General features: G+C 38.8%; 1 protein-coding gene across 2 annotated transcripts in view; it reads right to left on the bottom strand.

Moving 5' to 3' along the window:
* Positions 1-15,824, bottom strand: part of mtss1 (MTSS I-BAR domain containing 1) — a 103,251-nt gene extending 87,427 nt beyond the window's left edge. The window contains exon 1 of one of the 2 annotated variants that reach the window (XM_061891948.1): positions 14,995-15,824. In XM_061891948.1, coding sequence (XP_061747932.1) covers positions 14,995-15,066 — 72 coding nt within the window. In that variant the 5' untranslated portion in view covers positions 15,067-15,824. The remainder of the gene's footprint in view (positions 1-14,994) is intronic. The other variant, XM_061891955.1, reaches the window with a different exon arrangement.
* Between the last annotated feature and the right edge of the window lie 633 nt (positions 15,825-16,457).

Here is a 16,457-nt window from a genome sequence, read left to right as displayed (position 1 = left end):
CACACACTGATGGAGGGAGCTGCCATGCAAGGCGCTAACCAGCACCCATCAGGAGCAAGGGTGAAGTGTCTTGCTCAGGACACAACGGACATGACGAGGTTGGTACTAGGTGGGATTTGAACCAGGGACGCTCGGGTTGCGCACGGCCACTCTCCCACTGCGCCACAATCATAAATTAATCTTTCAGCACGTACACAATGTTGACAACTATAGGTATATTTTGATAAACAATCAGAAATTAATCTTTCAGCACTTACAAATTGTTGGCATCTATCGTTATATTTTGATAAACAATCATAAATGATTGTTTATCAATGATTTTCAGCACATACACAATGTAGGCATCTATAGTTATATTTTGATAAACAATCAAATTAATCTTTCAGCACGTACACAATGTTGACAGCTATAGTTAAATTTTGATAAACAATCATAAATGAATTTTTCAGCACATACAGAATGTTGACATCTTTAGTTATATTTTGATAAACAATCAGAAATGAATCAGCACGTACACAATGTTGACATTTATAGTTATATTTTGATAAACAATCATAAATTAATCTTTCAGCACGTACACAATGTTGACAGCTATAGTTAAATTTTGATAAACAATCATAAATGAATTTTTCAGCACATATACAATGTTGACATCTATAGTTATATTTTGATAAACAATCATAAATTAATCTTTCAGCACATATACAATGTTGACATCTATAGTTATATTTTGATAAACAATCATAAATTAATCTTTCAGCACATACACAATGTTGACAGCTATAGTTAAATTTTGATAAACAATCATAAATGAATTTTTCAGCACATACACAATGTTAACTATAGTTATATTTTGATAAACAATCATAAATTAATCTTTCAGCATGTACACAATGTTGACAACTATAGTTATATTTTGATAAACAATCATAAATTAATCTTTCAGCACGTACACAATGTTGACAACTATAGTTGTATTTTGATAAATAATCATAAATTAATCTTTCAGCACTTACACATTGTTGGCATCTATAGTTATATTTTGATAAACAATCATAAATTATTGTTTATCATTGATTTTCAGCACATACACAATGTTGACAGCTATAGTTAAATTTTGATAAACAATCATAAATGAATTTTTCAGCACGTACACAATGTTGACAACTATAGTTCAATTTTTTATTGAATATTGACATTTTTTAATATTCCAGTAGCCTTTGCTTTTCAAAAAAAGCACAAAGTTTTTCATTTATATTAGGCCTTCAAACAAAACATGCATTCCAAAAAAAAATTAAGTGCATTAAAGTGGATAAACCCACAACAAATGAATTATTGTCCTTTTGGCAAAAGTCTGCTTAGCCACAGTAGATATGCTAATAATGTAAACAGAAGGCTCAAGTAAATCTCAATTAAGTGTGTGCTTGTAACCTCATACACTTATACAGGTAGCCTACACAACAGGCTAATAATGTAAACAGAGGCCCCACTAAATCTCAATAAGTGTGTGCTTGTAACCTCATACACTTATACAGGTACACAACATATCCCAACGTCACCGCACATTGGTTGATTGCGTCACCGCGTCCAAAAATTTGCGTCACACGCCACTATTCGGCCTTGTTTTCAACTCATTCCACCGAAGGCCGAATGTGGCTTTTTTTGCCATATTCGGCCGAATATATTCGGTTACCGATTAATCGGTGCATCCCTAGTAAGAAGTATTATATGTATTATTGGTTAACTTTTATAATAACAATGTTGTTAAATAGAATAAGAGACTTATTATACTATTCCAGGGGTGCCCACACTTTTTCTGCAGGCGAGCTACTTTTCAATTGACCAACTCGAGGGGATCTACCTCATTAATATATATCATTTATATTTATTTATTTATGAAAGAGACATTTTTGTAAACAAGTTAAATGTGTTTAATGATAATACAAGCATGTGTAACACATATAGATGTCTTTCTTTCACAAACACAAGAATATAAGTTGGTGTATTACCTGATTCTGATGACTTGCATTGATTGGAATCAGACAGTAATGATAACGCCCACATTTTCAAATGGAGGAGAAAAAAAGTTGTCCTTTCTGTACAATACCACATGAAAGTGGTTGGTTTTTGGCATCTAATTCATCCAGCTTCCAAACACTTTACAAGAAAAACATTGGCAGCAAATTCCGTAGCTTGCTTGATTGACATTCACGGCACCCGAGGGTCTTGTGAGATGACGCTGGCTGCTGCCAGTTCATTATTATGAAAAAATGACAGAGAGGAAGGCGAGAAACACTTTTTATTTCAACAGACTTTCGCGCCGTCCCTTCTGTCAAAACTCTAAAGGCCGACTGCACATTTCCTATCTTCACAATAAAAGCCCTGCTTCATGCTGCCCGCGCTAACAAAATAAGAGTTTCGGAAAGCTGGCGTGCACATCACTTGTGCACGCCAGCTTTCTGAGGGATCGCTTGTGCACGCCAGTTTTCCGAGACTCTGTATTTAGTTAGCGCAGGCAGCATGAAGCAGGGCTTTTATTGTGAAGATAGGAAATGTGCAGTCGGCCTTTAGAGTTTTGACGGAAGGTACGGCGCGAGAGTCTGTTGAAATAAAAAGTGTTTCTCGCCTTCCTCTCGGTCATATTTTCATAATAATGATCTTGCAGCAGCCAGCGTCATCTCACAAGACCCTCCGGTATCGTGAATGTCATTTAAGTGACGTCTTGGTGAAGATTGATGATCACAAATTTTTAGGTCTATTTTTTTTAAAAGCCTGGCTGGAGATCGACTGACACACCCCCCGCGGTCGACTGGTAGCTCGCGATCGACGTAATGGGCACCCCTGTACTATACAAATGTTGGTCATACATAAAAATACACAAATTTAGTTGTCTTTAGTGTTGAAAATTGTTATATGGCTCTCACGGAAATACGTTGTGAAATATTTGGCTTTCATGGCTCTCTCAGCCAAAAAGGTTCCCGACCTCTGTTGTAAACCATTAATCAAGGTTTTATGATGGTGACAGTTTGACCCAGTTCAAGGATTCACAATGGCAGAATTTGTTTCTAAATCTGAAATGTGCAGGAATTGATTGTTTTCGACCTCAGGAGGTTCCACTGTACAAGTATACACGCACGCACACACGGTTTCAATTTCAGTGGCCAGGAGGAAGGCAGGTCTGCAGTTTGGTGCAACATTTTCCTTTCAAGTAAACACTTAACAAGGAGAAGACCACTAATTGAATCCTGATGAAGCAGTGGGATGACGCCAGGGAGGGGAGGAAGCAGACGTCTGCACGCGGACACAGAGGGTGGAGGAGAAGACAGCAGGATGGACGGAGGAGTGGAAAAGGTCACTGGTGATGTGGCCGAGCGGCTGATCAATCGAGGGTCTGCTCTGCTATGCAAGAAAACCGGCTGATAAAGTACTGATGCAACCTCCTCAGCATGTAAGTGTCAAATAAACAACATTGCTCATATGTTTGCCCTCTCTCAGCTTGCTTCACTGCTTGGCTCATTACCAACGTGCAACATGTTGTATGACAACAAACTAAAATGGCTGCAGGTAACTGTTATTTGCTCACACAGGCTTCTGCCACCATTCTCTTCCACGCGAACGTTACAACTGGCCTAGTGTGGATGCATGTAGGTTAAAGGCCTACTGAAATGAGATGTTCTTATTTAAACGGGGATAGCAGGTCCATTCTATGTGTCATACTTCATCATTTCGCCATATTTTTGCTGAAAGGATTTAGTAGAGAACATCCACGATAAAGTTCGCAACTTTTGGTGCTGATAAAAAAAAGCCTTGCCTGTACCGGAAGTAGCAGACGATATGCGCGTGACATCACGGATTGTGGAGCTCCTCACATCTGAACATTGTTTACAATCATGGCCACCAGCAGCGAGAGCGATCCGGACCGAGAAAGCGACAATTTCCCCATTAATTTGAGCGAGGATGAAAGATTTGTGGATGAGGAAAGTTAGAGTGAAGGACTAGGGAAAAAAAAGAAAGAAAAAAATATGGCAGTGGGAGCGATTCAGATGTTATTAGACACATTTACTAGGATAATTCTGGAAAATCCCTTATCTGCTGTAGATTCTTAAAGTAGTCTTAAACTTGACGCTCCTCTACTATCACATTCACTCCGCTTGCTGCGGCAACAACAAAACAAAACTCCTGACGTTCTTCTATGGGGGTTTTTAGCTCGGTTGGTAGAGTGGCCGTGCCAGCAACTTGAGGGTTGCAGGTTCGATTCCCGCTTGTGCCATCCTAGTTACTGCCGTTGTGTCCTTGGGCAAGACACTTTATCCACCTGCTCCCAGTGCCACTCACACTGGTTTAAATGTAACTTAGATATTCGGTGTAACAATGTAAAGCGCTTTGAGTCAATTGAGAAAAGCGCTATATAAATATAATTCACTTCACTTCTTGGTTTGTACGGTTTACTTGTGATCTTAATAATTCAAAACATAAAACAGTCACGATGTGGGAACAAATGAATGACAAAATGAAGAGAGTTTGTTGCCGTACTAGTTAGAAAAAGTATGAATGAGAATAAGTGTGATTGAGGTCCGAAAACTGTGGCTCGATTCCACCGCACCTGACAGCAATTACCCATGACACCTTGCGTCCAAAAAACCCCTTACCACACAGATCCTTCCGCCATACATGCACTTAAAACAGTTACGTCATCAAATCATTTTGACAAATGTAATAATTACAATTAAAGTGAGCTTTATATAATTACTCTAAGCATTCAATATATCAATTTTCTTATCATGCAAATAAAAGTAAATAGTCCCCTTTTGGCTGAATAAACATAAAGCACCTTCCATAAAATGTAAATTAACTTAAACAGTATTTAGGCTCCTACATCTGCTTTTTGTGTTACTAGTGTTTTAGTGAGATTATATGGTACCTGAAAGTCGGAGGGGTACCAGTGTCTCTGAGGGAAGCCACGTTTCTCGACGAGGCGAAGCGAAGGCAGCCGTTGGGGTCGGTCTGAGCTTTTTTTGCCCCTCCTCCACGGTGGAAGCCTCCCACGTTCGGGGCCGGCCAGTCGGAGGAGGCAACAAAGTCCGCAGCTGCCTCTTTGACAGGTGCAGGAGGAACGACGCAAGCTATCCGCTCATGTCTACGGTAAGAGCCGACTTATTACCACAATTTTCTCACCGAAATCTGCTGTTTGACATGTGGTAGGGAACCATGTTCACTTGACCGCTCTGTTCCATCGTAAAGCTTAACCGTCATCTTTAGAGAATGTAAACGAGGAAACAAGGAAACACCGGCTGTGTTTGTGTTGCTAAAGGCGGCCGCAATACATCGCTTCCCACCTACAGCTTTCTTCTTTGACGTCTCCATTATTAACTGAACAAATTGGAAAAGATTCAGCAACACAGATGTCCAGAATACTGTGGAATTAGACGATTAAAGCTGGGATTGGGGCTGGAACAACATGTCCGCTACAATCCGTGACATCACGCGTCATCATACCCCGACGTTTTCAACAGGATACTTCGAGCGAAATTTTTAATTGCAATTTAGTCAACTAAAAAGGCTGTATTGGCATGTGTTGCAATGTTAATATTTCATCATTGATATATAAACTATCAGACTGCGTGGTCGCTAGTAGTGGCTTTCAGTAGGGATGCACCGAAATTAAAATTTGTGGCCGAACTGAAACCGAATAAAATTTGAGCGCTTGGCCGAAGGCCGAATACCAAATACCGAATAATAAATGCAGTTTTTCACAACTTTTTTATATTGCATAAATAGCCTAGAATAAATATTTAGACGTGTTTTTCAAATAAAGTAATTTTTTATTGAATATTGACATTTTTTAATATTCCAGTAGCCTTTGCTTTTCAAAAAAAGCACAGTTTTTCATTTATATTAGGCCTTCAAACAAAACATGCATTCCCCCCCAAAAAATAAAGTGCATTAAAGTGGATAAACCCACAACAAATGAATTATTGTCCTTTTGGCAAAAGTCTGCTTAGCCACAGTAGATATGCTAATAATGTAAACAGAAGGCTCAAGTAAACCTCAATTAAGTGTGTGCTTGTAACCTCATACACTTATACAGGTAGCCTACACAACAGGCTAATAATGTAAACAGAGGCCCCACTAAATCTCAATAAGTGTGTGCTTGTAACCTCATACACTTATACAGGTACACAACATATCCCAGGCCAGAACAGATTTGTCAATAACAGTACTTCAGCTTCAGAATAAAAAGAAGGAAACTAACCATAAAACTATTTAAATTTAACACTGCACGTTGGTTGATTGCGTCACCGCGTCAAAAAATTGCGTCTTTGCGTCACACGCCACTATTCGGCCTTGCTTTTAACTCATTCCACCGAAGGCCGAATGTGGCTTTTTTTGCCATATTCGGCCGAATATATTCGGTTACCGATTAATCGGTGCATCCCTAGCTTTCAGTAGGCCTTTAATTTAGCGACACTACTAGCCTGGCATCCGTATCACCATACAACTTTTTCCACTTCTGATACAACACCAATATTGGAGCCTTGAGTATTGGCCGATCGATACCAGTATTAATCCAATACGATGTAAACACCAACCATAGTACTCCTCACAAGCGGGTCACATGGCCCCCAGTAGAGATTTATGCCAGTTAATTAGACATGACGCCCGCGCATGCCGGTGAGCCAGATGGCAGGAGTGCCCTTGTTGGGTTGCACGCCCGCCTAAACGGGGGGAAAAAACAAACCACCAGAATGTGCCGCCGCAGGCTGTGCGTGCGCACACACACACACACACACACACACACACACACACCTCTTCCAGTACATGTGACTCACGTGTACATCTCACTCTGCAAGTTCTATCAGGAAACCAGCTAATTGTTTAACTTCAGAATGAAACTTGAACCGCCTCATTTTCTTTCCTTCGCCTCATAGAACGAACAAGCTGACGGCTCTCAGACGGGTCTTTTTTTCCCCGAATGAGAAACAAGACTCGTAACGTCGCCGTTGAGGCACACGAGCGCTGGTATGAATACCGGCGAATCTTGCCAGCGTCGGTCGGCTCTTACGCAACGTTGCCAGATTTCTCAAGATTGAAATGTTATCTGAGTCACTATGTCACAAGGCAATAAAAACCACAGACGATACATCATGTGCCGCCCTAGATTTCTGACTATACACGACAATGCGATTGCAGCAAGAAAACATTTCTTCAAGCTTAACTCCTAAACCAAACATGCAATATGTCCAATAATGCCTGTATTCCTGCATCTTTGTGAGTTTTACTACAGACGCGCTTTTGTAAGCTTTGCAAACACAAAAAATCGCTTTTTACTCAAGACAGTAATGTTAGAACCTGTAAAAAATGCATTTGAAGAAATAAAAAACTGTAACAAGCATAACTCCTAAACCAAACATAAAATATGTCCAAAAATGCATGTATTCCTGCATCTTTGTGAGTTTTACTACAGACATGTGCTTTTGTAAGCTTTGCAAACACAAAAAATTGCTTTTTACTCAAGACTAATGTTCTTAGAATCTGTAAAAAATGCGTTTAAAGAAATAAAAAACTGTAACAAGCATGACTCCTAAACCAAACATGCAATATGTCCAATAATGCCTGTATTCCTGCATCTTTGTGAGTTTTACTACAGACATGTGTTTTGTAAGCTTTGCAAACACAAAAAATTGCTTTTTACTCAAGACAGTAATGTTCTTAGACTCTGTAAAAAAATGCAATTGAAGAAATAAAAAACTGTTTCAAGCATGACTCCTAAACCAAACATGCAATATGTCCAATAATGCATGTATTCCTGCATTTTTGTGAGTTTTACTACAGAGGCGCTTTTGTGAGCTTTGCAAACACAAAAAATCGCTTTTTACTCAAGACAGTGATGTTCTTAGACTCTGTAAAAAAATGCAATTGAAGAAATAAAAAACTGTAACAAGCATAACTCCTAAACCAAACATTCAATATGTCCAATAATGCCTGTATTCCTGCATCTTTGTGAGTTTTACTACAGACATGTGCTTCTGTAAGCTCTGCAAACACAAAAAATTGTTTTTTACTCAAGACTAGTGTTCTTAGAATCTGTAAAAAATGCATTTGAAGAAATAAAAAACTGTAACAAGCATGACTCCTAAACCAAACATGCAATATGTCCAATAATGCATGTATTCCTGCATCTTTGTGAGTTTTACTACAGATGCGCTTTTGTAAGCTTTGGAAACACAAAAAATTGCTTTTTACTCAAGACAGTAATGTTCTTAGACTCTGTAAAAAATGCAATTGAAGAAATAAAAAACTGTTACAAGCATAACTCCTAAACCAAACATGCAATATGTCCAATAATGCCTGTATTCCTGCATCTTTGTGAGTTTTACTACAGACATGTGCTTTTGTAAGCTTTGCAAACACAAAAAAATCGCTTTTTACTCAAGACAGTAATGTTCTTAGAACCTGTAAAAAATGCATTTGAAGAAATAAAAAACTGTAACAAGCATAACTCCTAAACCAAACATGCAATATGTCCAATAATGCCTGTATTCCTGCATCTTTGTGAGTTTTACTACAGACGTGCTTTTGTAAGCTTTGCAAACACAAAAAATTGCTTTTTACTCAAGACAGTAATGTTCTTAGACTCTGTAAAAAAATACAATTGAAGAAATAAAAAACTGTTTCAAGCATAACTCCTAAACCAAACATGCAATATGTCCAATAATGCCTGTATTCCTGCATCTTTGTGAGTTTTACTACAGACGCGCCTTTGTAAGCTTTGCAAACACAAAAAATTGCTTTTTACTCAAGACTAATGTTCTTAGAATCTGTAAAAAATGCGTTTGAAGAAATAAAAAACTGTAACAAGCATGACTCCTAAACCAAACATGCAATATGTCCAATAATGCCTGTATTCCTGCATCTTTGTGAGTTTTACTACAGACATGTGCTTTTGTAAGCTTTGCAAACACAAAAAATTGCTTTTTACTCAAGACAGTAATGTTCTTAGAATCTGTAAAAAAATGCAATTGAAGAAATAAAACGGTTTCAAGCATAACTCCTAAACCAAACATGCAATATGTCCAATAATGCCTGTATTAAAGGGGAACATTATCACCAAACCTATGTAAGCGTCAATATATACTTTGATGTTGCAGAAAAAAGATCATGTATTTTTTTAACCAATTTCCGAACTCTAAATGGTTGAATTTTGGCGAATTAAACGCCTTTCTGTTTATCGGTCTTGTAGCGATGACGTCAGAACGTGACGTCACCGAGGTAACACACCCGCCATTTTCATTTTTGTTCCAGACCACAGCAAACGTTACACAGCTTGCAAAGATTGTAATAAATCCATTAAAAGAACTTGGACACACACATCTATACCTTTGGTCATTCTAGCCTGATCAGTTGCCTTGTGGTTAGAGTGTCCACCCTGAGATGGGTAGGTTGTGAGTTCAAACCCCGGCTGAGTCATACCAAAAAGAATAAAAATGGGAGCCATTACCTCCCTGCTTGGCAGCCACCAACAAGGGTTAGAATTGGGGGTTAAATCACCAAAACTGATTCCCGGGCAAGGCCACTGCTGCTCACTGCTCCCCTCACCTCCCAGGGGGTGGAACATGGGGATGGGTCAAATGCAGAGGGTAGTCTGTGACTATCAGTGGTACTTTAACTTTAATTCTATGCCAGTCATTTCCAGGAGTGACCTCACCCTGTGAGAAGTTTCCTAATGTTTTCCAATGTTGCAAAACTGTGTAGAATAAATATTACATTTCAACATTTCTGTTTGCTTCAGCCTTTGATAGTAAGATAATATAACTATGGTAATATAGACACTTACATCACGCGTTGCCTTCATTATAACACATATATAAGACTTTTAAAGTCATTTTGATAGTAGGCTAATATAACTAATGTCTTCATTATAACAGTTATATAAGGCTTTTAAAGTAATTTTGTAGTAGGCTAATGTAGCTAATATAGACACTTACATCACGCGTTGCCTTCATTATAACACTTATATAAGACTTTTTAAGTCATTTTGATAGTAGGCTAATATTATTGATATGGACACTTAGACCATTTGTCTTCATTATAACACTTATATAAGGCTTTTAAAGTAATCTTGAAAATAGGCTAATATAGCTAATATAGACACTTACATCATGTGTTGTCTTCATTATAACACTTATATAAGACTTTTAAAGTCATTTTGATAGTAGGCTAATATAACTAATGTCTTAATTATAAGACTTATATAAAGCTTTTAAAGTAATTTTGTAGTAGGCTAATATAGCTAATATAGACACTTACACCATGTGTTGTCTTCATTATAACACTTATATAAGACTTTTAAAGTCACTTTGATAGTAGGCTAATATAACTAATGTCTTCATTATAACACTTATATAAGACTTTTAAAGTAATTTTGTAGTAGGCTAATGTAGCTAATATAGACACATCACGCGTTGCCTTCATTATAACGCTTATATAAGACTTTTAAAGTCATTTTGATAGTAGGCTAATATTATTGATATGGACACTTAGACCATTTGTCTTCATTATAACACTTATATAAGGCTTTTAAAGTAATCTTGAAAATAGGCTAATATAGCTAATATAGACACTTACATCATGTGTTGTCTTCATTATAACACTTATATAAGACTTTTAAAGTAATTTTGATAGAAAGCTAATATAACTAATGTCTTAATTATAACACTTATATAAAGCTTTTAAAGTAATTTTGTAGTAGGCTAATATAGCTAATATAGACACTTACACCATGTGTTGTCTTCATTATAACACTTATATAAGACTTTTAAAGTCACTTTGATAGTAGGCTAATATAACTAATGTCTTCATTATAACACTTATATAAGACTTTTAAAGTAATTTTGTAGTAGGCTAATGTAGCTAATATAGACACTTACATCACGCGTTGCCTTCATTATAACGCTTATATAAGACTTTTAAAGTCATTTTGATAGTAGGCTAATATTATTGATATGGACACTTAGACCATTTGTCTTCATTATAGCACTTATATAAGGCTTTTAAAGTAATCTTGAAAATAGGCTAATATAGCTAATATAGACACTTACATCATGTGTTGTCTTCATTATAACACTTATATAAGACTTTTAAAGTAATTTTGATAGAAAGCTAATATAACTAATGTCTTAATTATAACACTTATATAAAGCTTTTAAAGTAATTTTGTAGTAGGCTAATATAGCTAATATAGACACTTACATCATGTGTTGTCTTCATTATAACACTTATATAAGACTTTTAAAGTAATTTTGATGGACTAATATAACTAATATAGACACTTCATGTGTCACCATCATTATAACACTTCTGTAAGACTTTTTAAGTCATTTTGATAGTAGGCTAATATAACTAATATAGACACTTATATAAGACTCTGATTAGGGGGTACTTAAGATGAGGTGGTTCGGGCATCTGGTCAGGATGCCACCCGAACGCCTCCCTAGGGAGGTGTTTAGGGCACGTCCAACCGGTAGGAGGCCATGGGGAAGACCCAGGACACGGGAAGACTATGTCTCCCGGCTGGCCTGGGAATGCCTCGGGATCCCCCGGGAAGAGCTAGACGAAGTGGCTGGGGAGAGGGAAGTCTGGGTTTCCCTGCTTAGGCTGTTGCCCCCGCGACCCGACCTCGGATAAGCGGAAGATGATGGATGGATGGATGGATGGATGGATGGATAAATTAAAAAAAAGTTTACAGGGGGTGCATCCCTGAAAAAAGGTTGAGAACCACTGACTTAGAATTTGTTCTCCATACTAAAGTGTTGCCAAAAACAGAACTTTTTATTGAATTTGAAAAAAAACTTTTTTATTTTTCACTTAAAGGCCTACTGAAATGAGATGTTCTTATTTAAACGGGGATAGCAGGTCCATTCTATGTGTCATACTTGATCATTTCGCCATATTGCCATATTTTTGCTGAAAGGATTTAGTAGAGAACATCCACGATAAAGTCCGCAACTTTTGGTCGCTAATAAAAAAGCCTTGCCTGTACCGGAAGTAGCAGACGATGTGCGTGTGACATCACGGGTTGTGGAGCTCCTCACATTTGAACATGGTTTATAATGGGAGCCTCCAACAAAAAGAGCTATTTGGACCGAGAAAACGACAATTTGCCCATTAATTTGAGCGAGGATGAAAGATTCGTGGCTGAGGATATTGATAGCGAAGGACTAGAAAAAAAATAAAAAATAAAATAAAACTTTAAGAAAAAAGGCGATTGCATTGTGGGCTATTCAGATGTTTTTAGACACATTTATGAGGATAATTCTGGGAAATCCCTTATCTTTCCATTGTGTTGCTAGTGTTTTAGTGAGATTATATAGTACCTGATAGTCGGAGGGGTGTGTCCACGGGTGTCTTGACGCCAGTCTCTGAGGCAGGGGTCGGGATTCTCTTTGGCTGAGAGAGCCATATAAGCCAAATATTTATAAAAGTATTTCCGTGAGAGCCACATATATATATATATATTTTTAACACTGAATACAACTACATGCGTGCATTTTAAGAAAGATCAACATTTTTGGAGTATAATACGTCTCTTATTCTTTTTAATAACATTGTTATTCTGAGGCTAACCAAAAACAAATAAAATACTTCTGACCATTAATCCGACTTCTTGAACGGGTGCGGTAGAAACCGGATGGATGGATGAAAATGCATGAGAATGGTTTGTAATTTTAACCTTATTTTTGACACTGTGATTACCAGCTGAATTATTCATTACTTATCGTGTTAAGCAATGTCAGCTAAGATTTATCCGAGAGCCAGGTGCAGTCATCAAAAGAGCCACATCTGGCTCTAGCGCAGGGGTCGGGAACCTTTTTGGCTGAGAGAGCCATGAAAGCCTAGCGCAGGGGTCGGGAACCTTTTTGGCTGAGAGAGCCATGAAAGCCAAATATTTCAAAAAGTATTTCCGTGAGAGCCATATCGTATTTTTTTAACACTGAATACAACTAAATGTGTGCATTTTTAAGTAAGACCAACATTTTTAGAGTATAATAAGTCTCTTATTCTTTTTAATAACATTGTTATTCTGAAACTAACCAAAAATAAATAGTCATGTCCGTTGATCATGTGTTTGTTTGGCCATGTGCTGTTTGTCCTTTGGACTCTTTAAGTTCCTGTTTTTTTCCACTCCCTTGTCTGGTTTCCTTGGTTACTCATTTTGTCCACCTGTCTCTGGTGGACAAAATGCCCGCTCACCTGCTTCCCGAGCATTAATCAGAGGCAGTATTTAAGCTTGTCTTTGCCAGTCAGTCGCCCTGTGCTGACTTGTTTCATGCCTTGCCATAGTTTCATGCTTCATGCCATGCCAAGTAAGTTTTGTTTGATTTATGTTCTTAGTCTGTTTATGCGTTAGCTTTGTTTTTTAGCCCAAGTTGTGCCTCCGCTGTGAGCGATTTTTGTTTGTATATTTTTTTAGTTAAAATTAAATCATCTTTTTACCTAAATGCCATGTCCCGAGTAGTCTGTCTGCCTTCCTGGGAGAAAGACCTCGCAGCAAGCTGCAACCCACGGCCGGATAAGCAGTAGAAGACGCCTTGGTGCCACTATTTTGAGAATCTAATGCATTGTGAAAGTAATGCAGTTGTTGTATTGAAGTGAAAATATCAAACTTCCTGTTGATTTTTGCTAAAGTATGTTAATTATTAAAATGTAGGTCTAAATGAGACCTACATAGTGGTTTTTGTTTCATGTCTCTTTGACATTCCTACCGGAAGTTACAAGCAGTTTTGTCTGTGTTTTCTTCCTAGGAGCAGTATGTCTGTGTTGTATTCCTAGGGGGGCGGTAGAGCGCAATTTTAAGTTTTGGGGTTTGGTTTTTTTATTAGCTCGCAATTGTTGCCAGTCCTGATGTGTGTATCAAGTTTGGTGAGTTTTGAAGCATTTTAAAGGGGTCAAATTACAGATGAAAGAGGCAAAAATTACATTTTTTAGGAAAATTTGCGCGGGTGTTCTTTGAAGACATGTAAAATCAAAACCGGAGCAGTAATCAAAACTCTGTTCTATACTTTTAATCAGAAGGGTTCAATCTCTCTCCTGTGCGAGTTTGAAGCCAAAACAACAAACGCACTCAGAGGAGATAATGTTTGAAGAAAGGTGACCGGTTTTTACAAAACTTTTTTTTTGAAGGGGGGATTGCAAACTTCCTGTTGATTTTTGTTGGGGGTTGTCAATCTATGAAATGTAGGTCTAAGCGAGACCTACATAGAGGTTTTTGTTTCATGTCTCTCCAACATTCTTACCGGAAGTTACAAGCAGTTTTGTCTGTGTTTTCTTCCTAGGAGCAGTTTTTTCAGTGTTTTATTCAAAAATAGCGCTAGAGCGCAATTTTGAGTTTTGGGGTTTGGTTTTTTCATTAGATCGCAATATTCGCCAGTCCTTATGTGTGTGCCAAGTTTGGTGACTTTTGAAGCATTTTAAAGGGGTCAAATTACAGCGCAAAGAGGCACAAATTGCCTTTTTTACGAAATTTTATTTTTAAGGGGTTTTTGCCAACTTCCTGTAGATTTTTGCTGAAAGAAGTGAGTGTATGAAAATCGGGTCTAAGTCAGACCTACATAGGAGTTTTTGTTTCATGTCGCTATGACATTCCTAACAGAAGTTACATGCAGTTTTGTCTGTAATTTTTTCCTAGGGGGCGCTAGAGCGCAATTTTCATTTTTTGGGGATTGGTTGCTTAATATGTTGGGAAGGTTTGCTATACCGACGTGTGTGTCAAATTTGGTGAGTTTTGAAGCATGTTAAGGGGGTCAAATTACAGCGCGTAGGTGCGGAATAATAATAAAACACAGCAGTTTCAATAGGGTCCTTGGCCCATGGCAAAGGACTCAAATTTGGCCCGCGGGCCAGAGTTTGACACCCATGAGTTAAAGGTTTAAAGGTAGACCCAACCAGAGTGTTTTTCTTCAACACAGATCCCAGAAAAAGAACTTGAAACGTCACCTTCATGTCGGTCATGATGAGCTGGAAGAGCCCTCCCAAGGCGCTGCATTCCTTCTCTATGCCCGCATCCATTTTCCACAGGCGGGGGGGGGGAGAAATCCTCCAGGAAAACTTTTTTTTAGTGTAAAAAAAAAATTCTACACTAGTCCAACAGGAATAGTTTTTCGTTAAAACAGTTACAAAAAATGCGATATTTAAAAAAAAATGTAGGAAAGAAAAATAGTACTGTGATGAGGCAGCGAATTGTCCAGGGTGTACACCGCCTTCCGCCGGATTGTAGCGGAGATAGGCACCAGCGCCCCCCGCGACCCTAAAAGGGAATAAGCGGTAAAAAAAAATGTCGGAAAGAAAAAGAGTAAAGTCGCTCCGGTCAGCCGATGCTAGCGGCCGGCCAGCTTGATAGACGCCCCAAAAAACAGCACATTGTGCGGGGAACGGCGAGCAAAGTATCGCTGGGGGGAATGTCTTGTCGCCGTAAAAGTTGTCCGGGAAAGGCGTTCAGTTTGGCGGCTTGGCAGCGCAGGAAGGCGGCTAACGGCAACAAGCTAACTAGCGACCTGTGCACATGACTGCTGAACACAGCCGCCCGTCATCGCTGGCGTCGCCCGGCCACTCGTACCGCTCTTGTCCCGCTGCTCGAAGCCCCCTCGTCACCGTCCCGCTGCTCGAAGCCCCCTCGTCACCGTCCCGCTGCTGGAAGCCCCCTCGTCACCGTCCGCTGCTGGGCGTCGGACACACTTGACGTTGCTCTATGACGACTTTCTTCACGCCGTTTGTTCGCCAACCCGCGGGAGTCCTCACTTCAAGTGAGAGTGTCCTAAGTCCGCCGGTGACCAACCTCACATCCGGTACACATTTCACACTTAAAGCCCTCGATTTTCCCTCCCTGAATGAAATTAAAATAACATTGTATCCATTCGTTTCAGAATCGATTTAATTTATGTTTTTTTACGTTGAAGGTGTTTTTTTTATCTTTATCGTTTACGAACCAGAAGTAAAAAAAAAATGTTTTATTTTAATTTCACGTAGCATCCGGTTAAGACTAAGTGCAACGAGCTTGATGGTGCTGCGTGTCCAGGCATGGTGGGTGTTTGTTGTGAGGCGGGGAGTAAGAGGCGTCCCGGGGGGGCGGAGAGAGCCTGTTGAATAATGAGTGTTAGAATGTGAGTAGCCCTGCGATGAGGTGGCGACTTGTCCAGGGTGTACCCCGCCTTCCGCCCGATTGTAGCTGAGATAGGCGCCAGCGCCCCCCGTGACCCCAAAAGGGGAATAAGCGGTAGAAAATGGATGGATGGAGAATGTGAGTAAAGTGCATAAATCAGTGGTTCTTAACCTTGTTGGAGGTACCGAACCCCAGCAGTTTCAAATGTGCATTCAACGAACCCTACTTTAGTGAAAAATAAAATCAATCAATCAATCAATCAATCAATGTTTATTTATATAGCCCCAAATCACAAATGTCT

This window comes from Nerophis ophidion, linkage group LG02 (assembly GCF_033978795.1).
Source record: "Nerophis ophidion isolate RoL-2023_Sa linkage group LG02, RoL_Noph_v1.0, whole genome shotgun sequence".
Classification (NCBI taxonomy): domain Eukaryota; kingdom Metazoa; phylum Chordata; class Actinopteri; order Syngnathiformes; family Syngnathidae; genus Nerophis; species Nerophis ophidion.
This window is presented reverse-complemented; position numbering and strand designations above follow the sequence as displayed.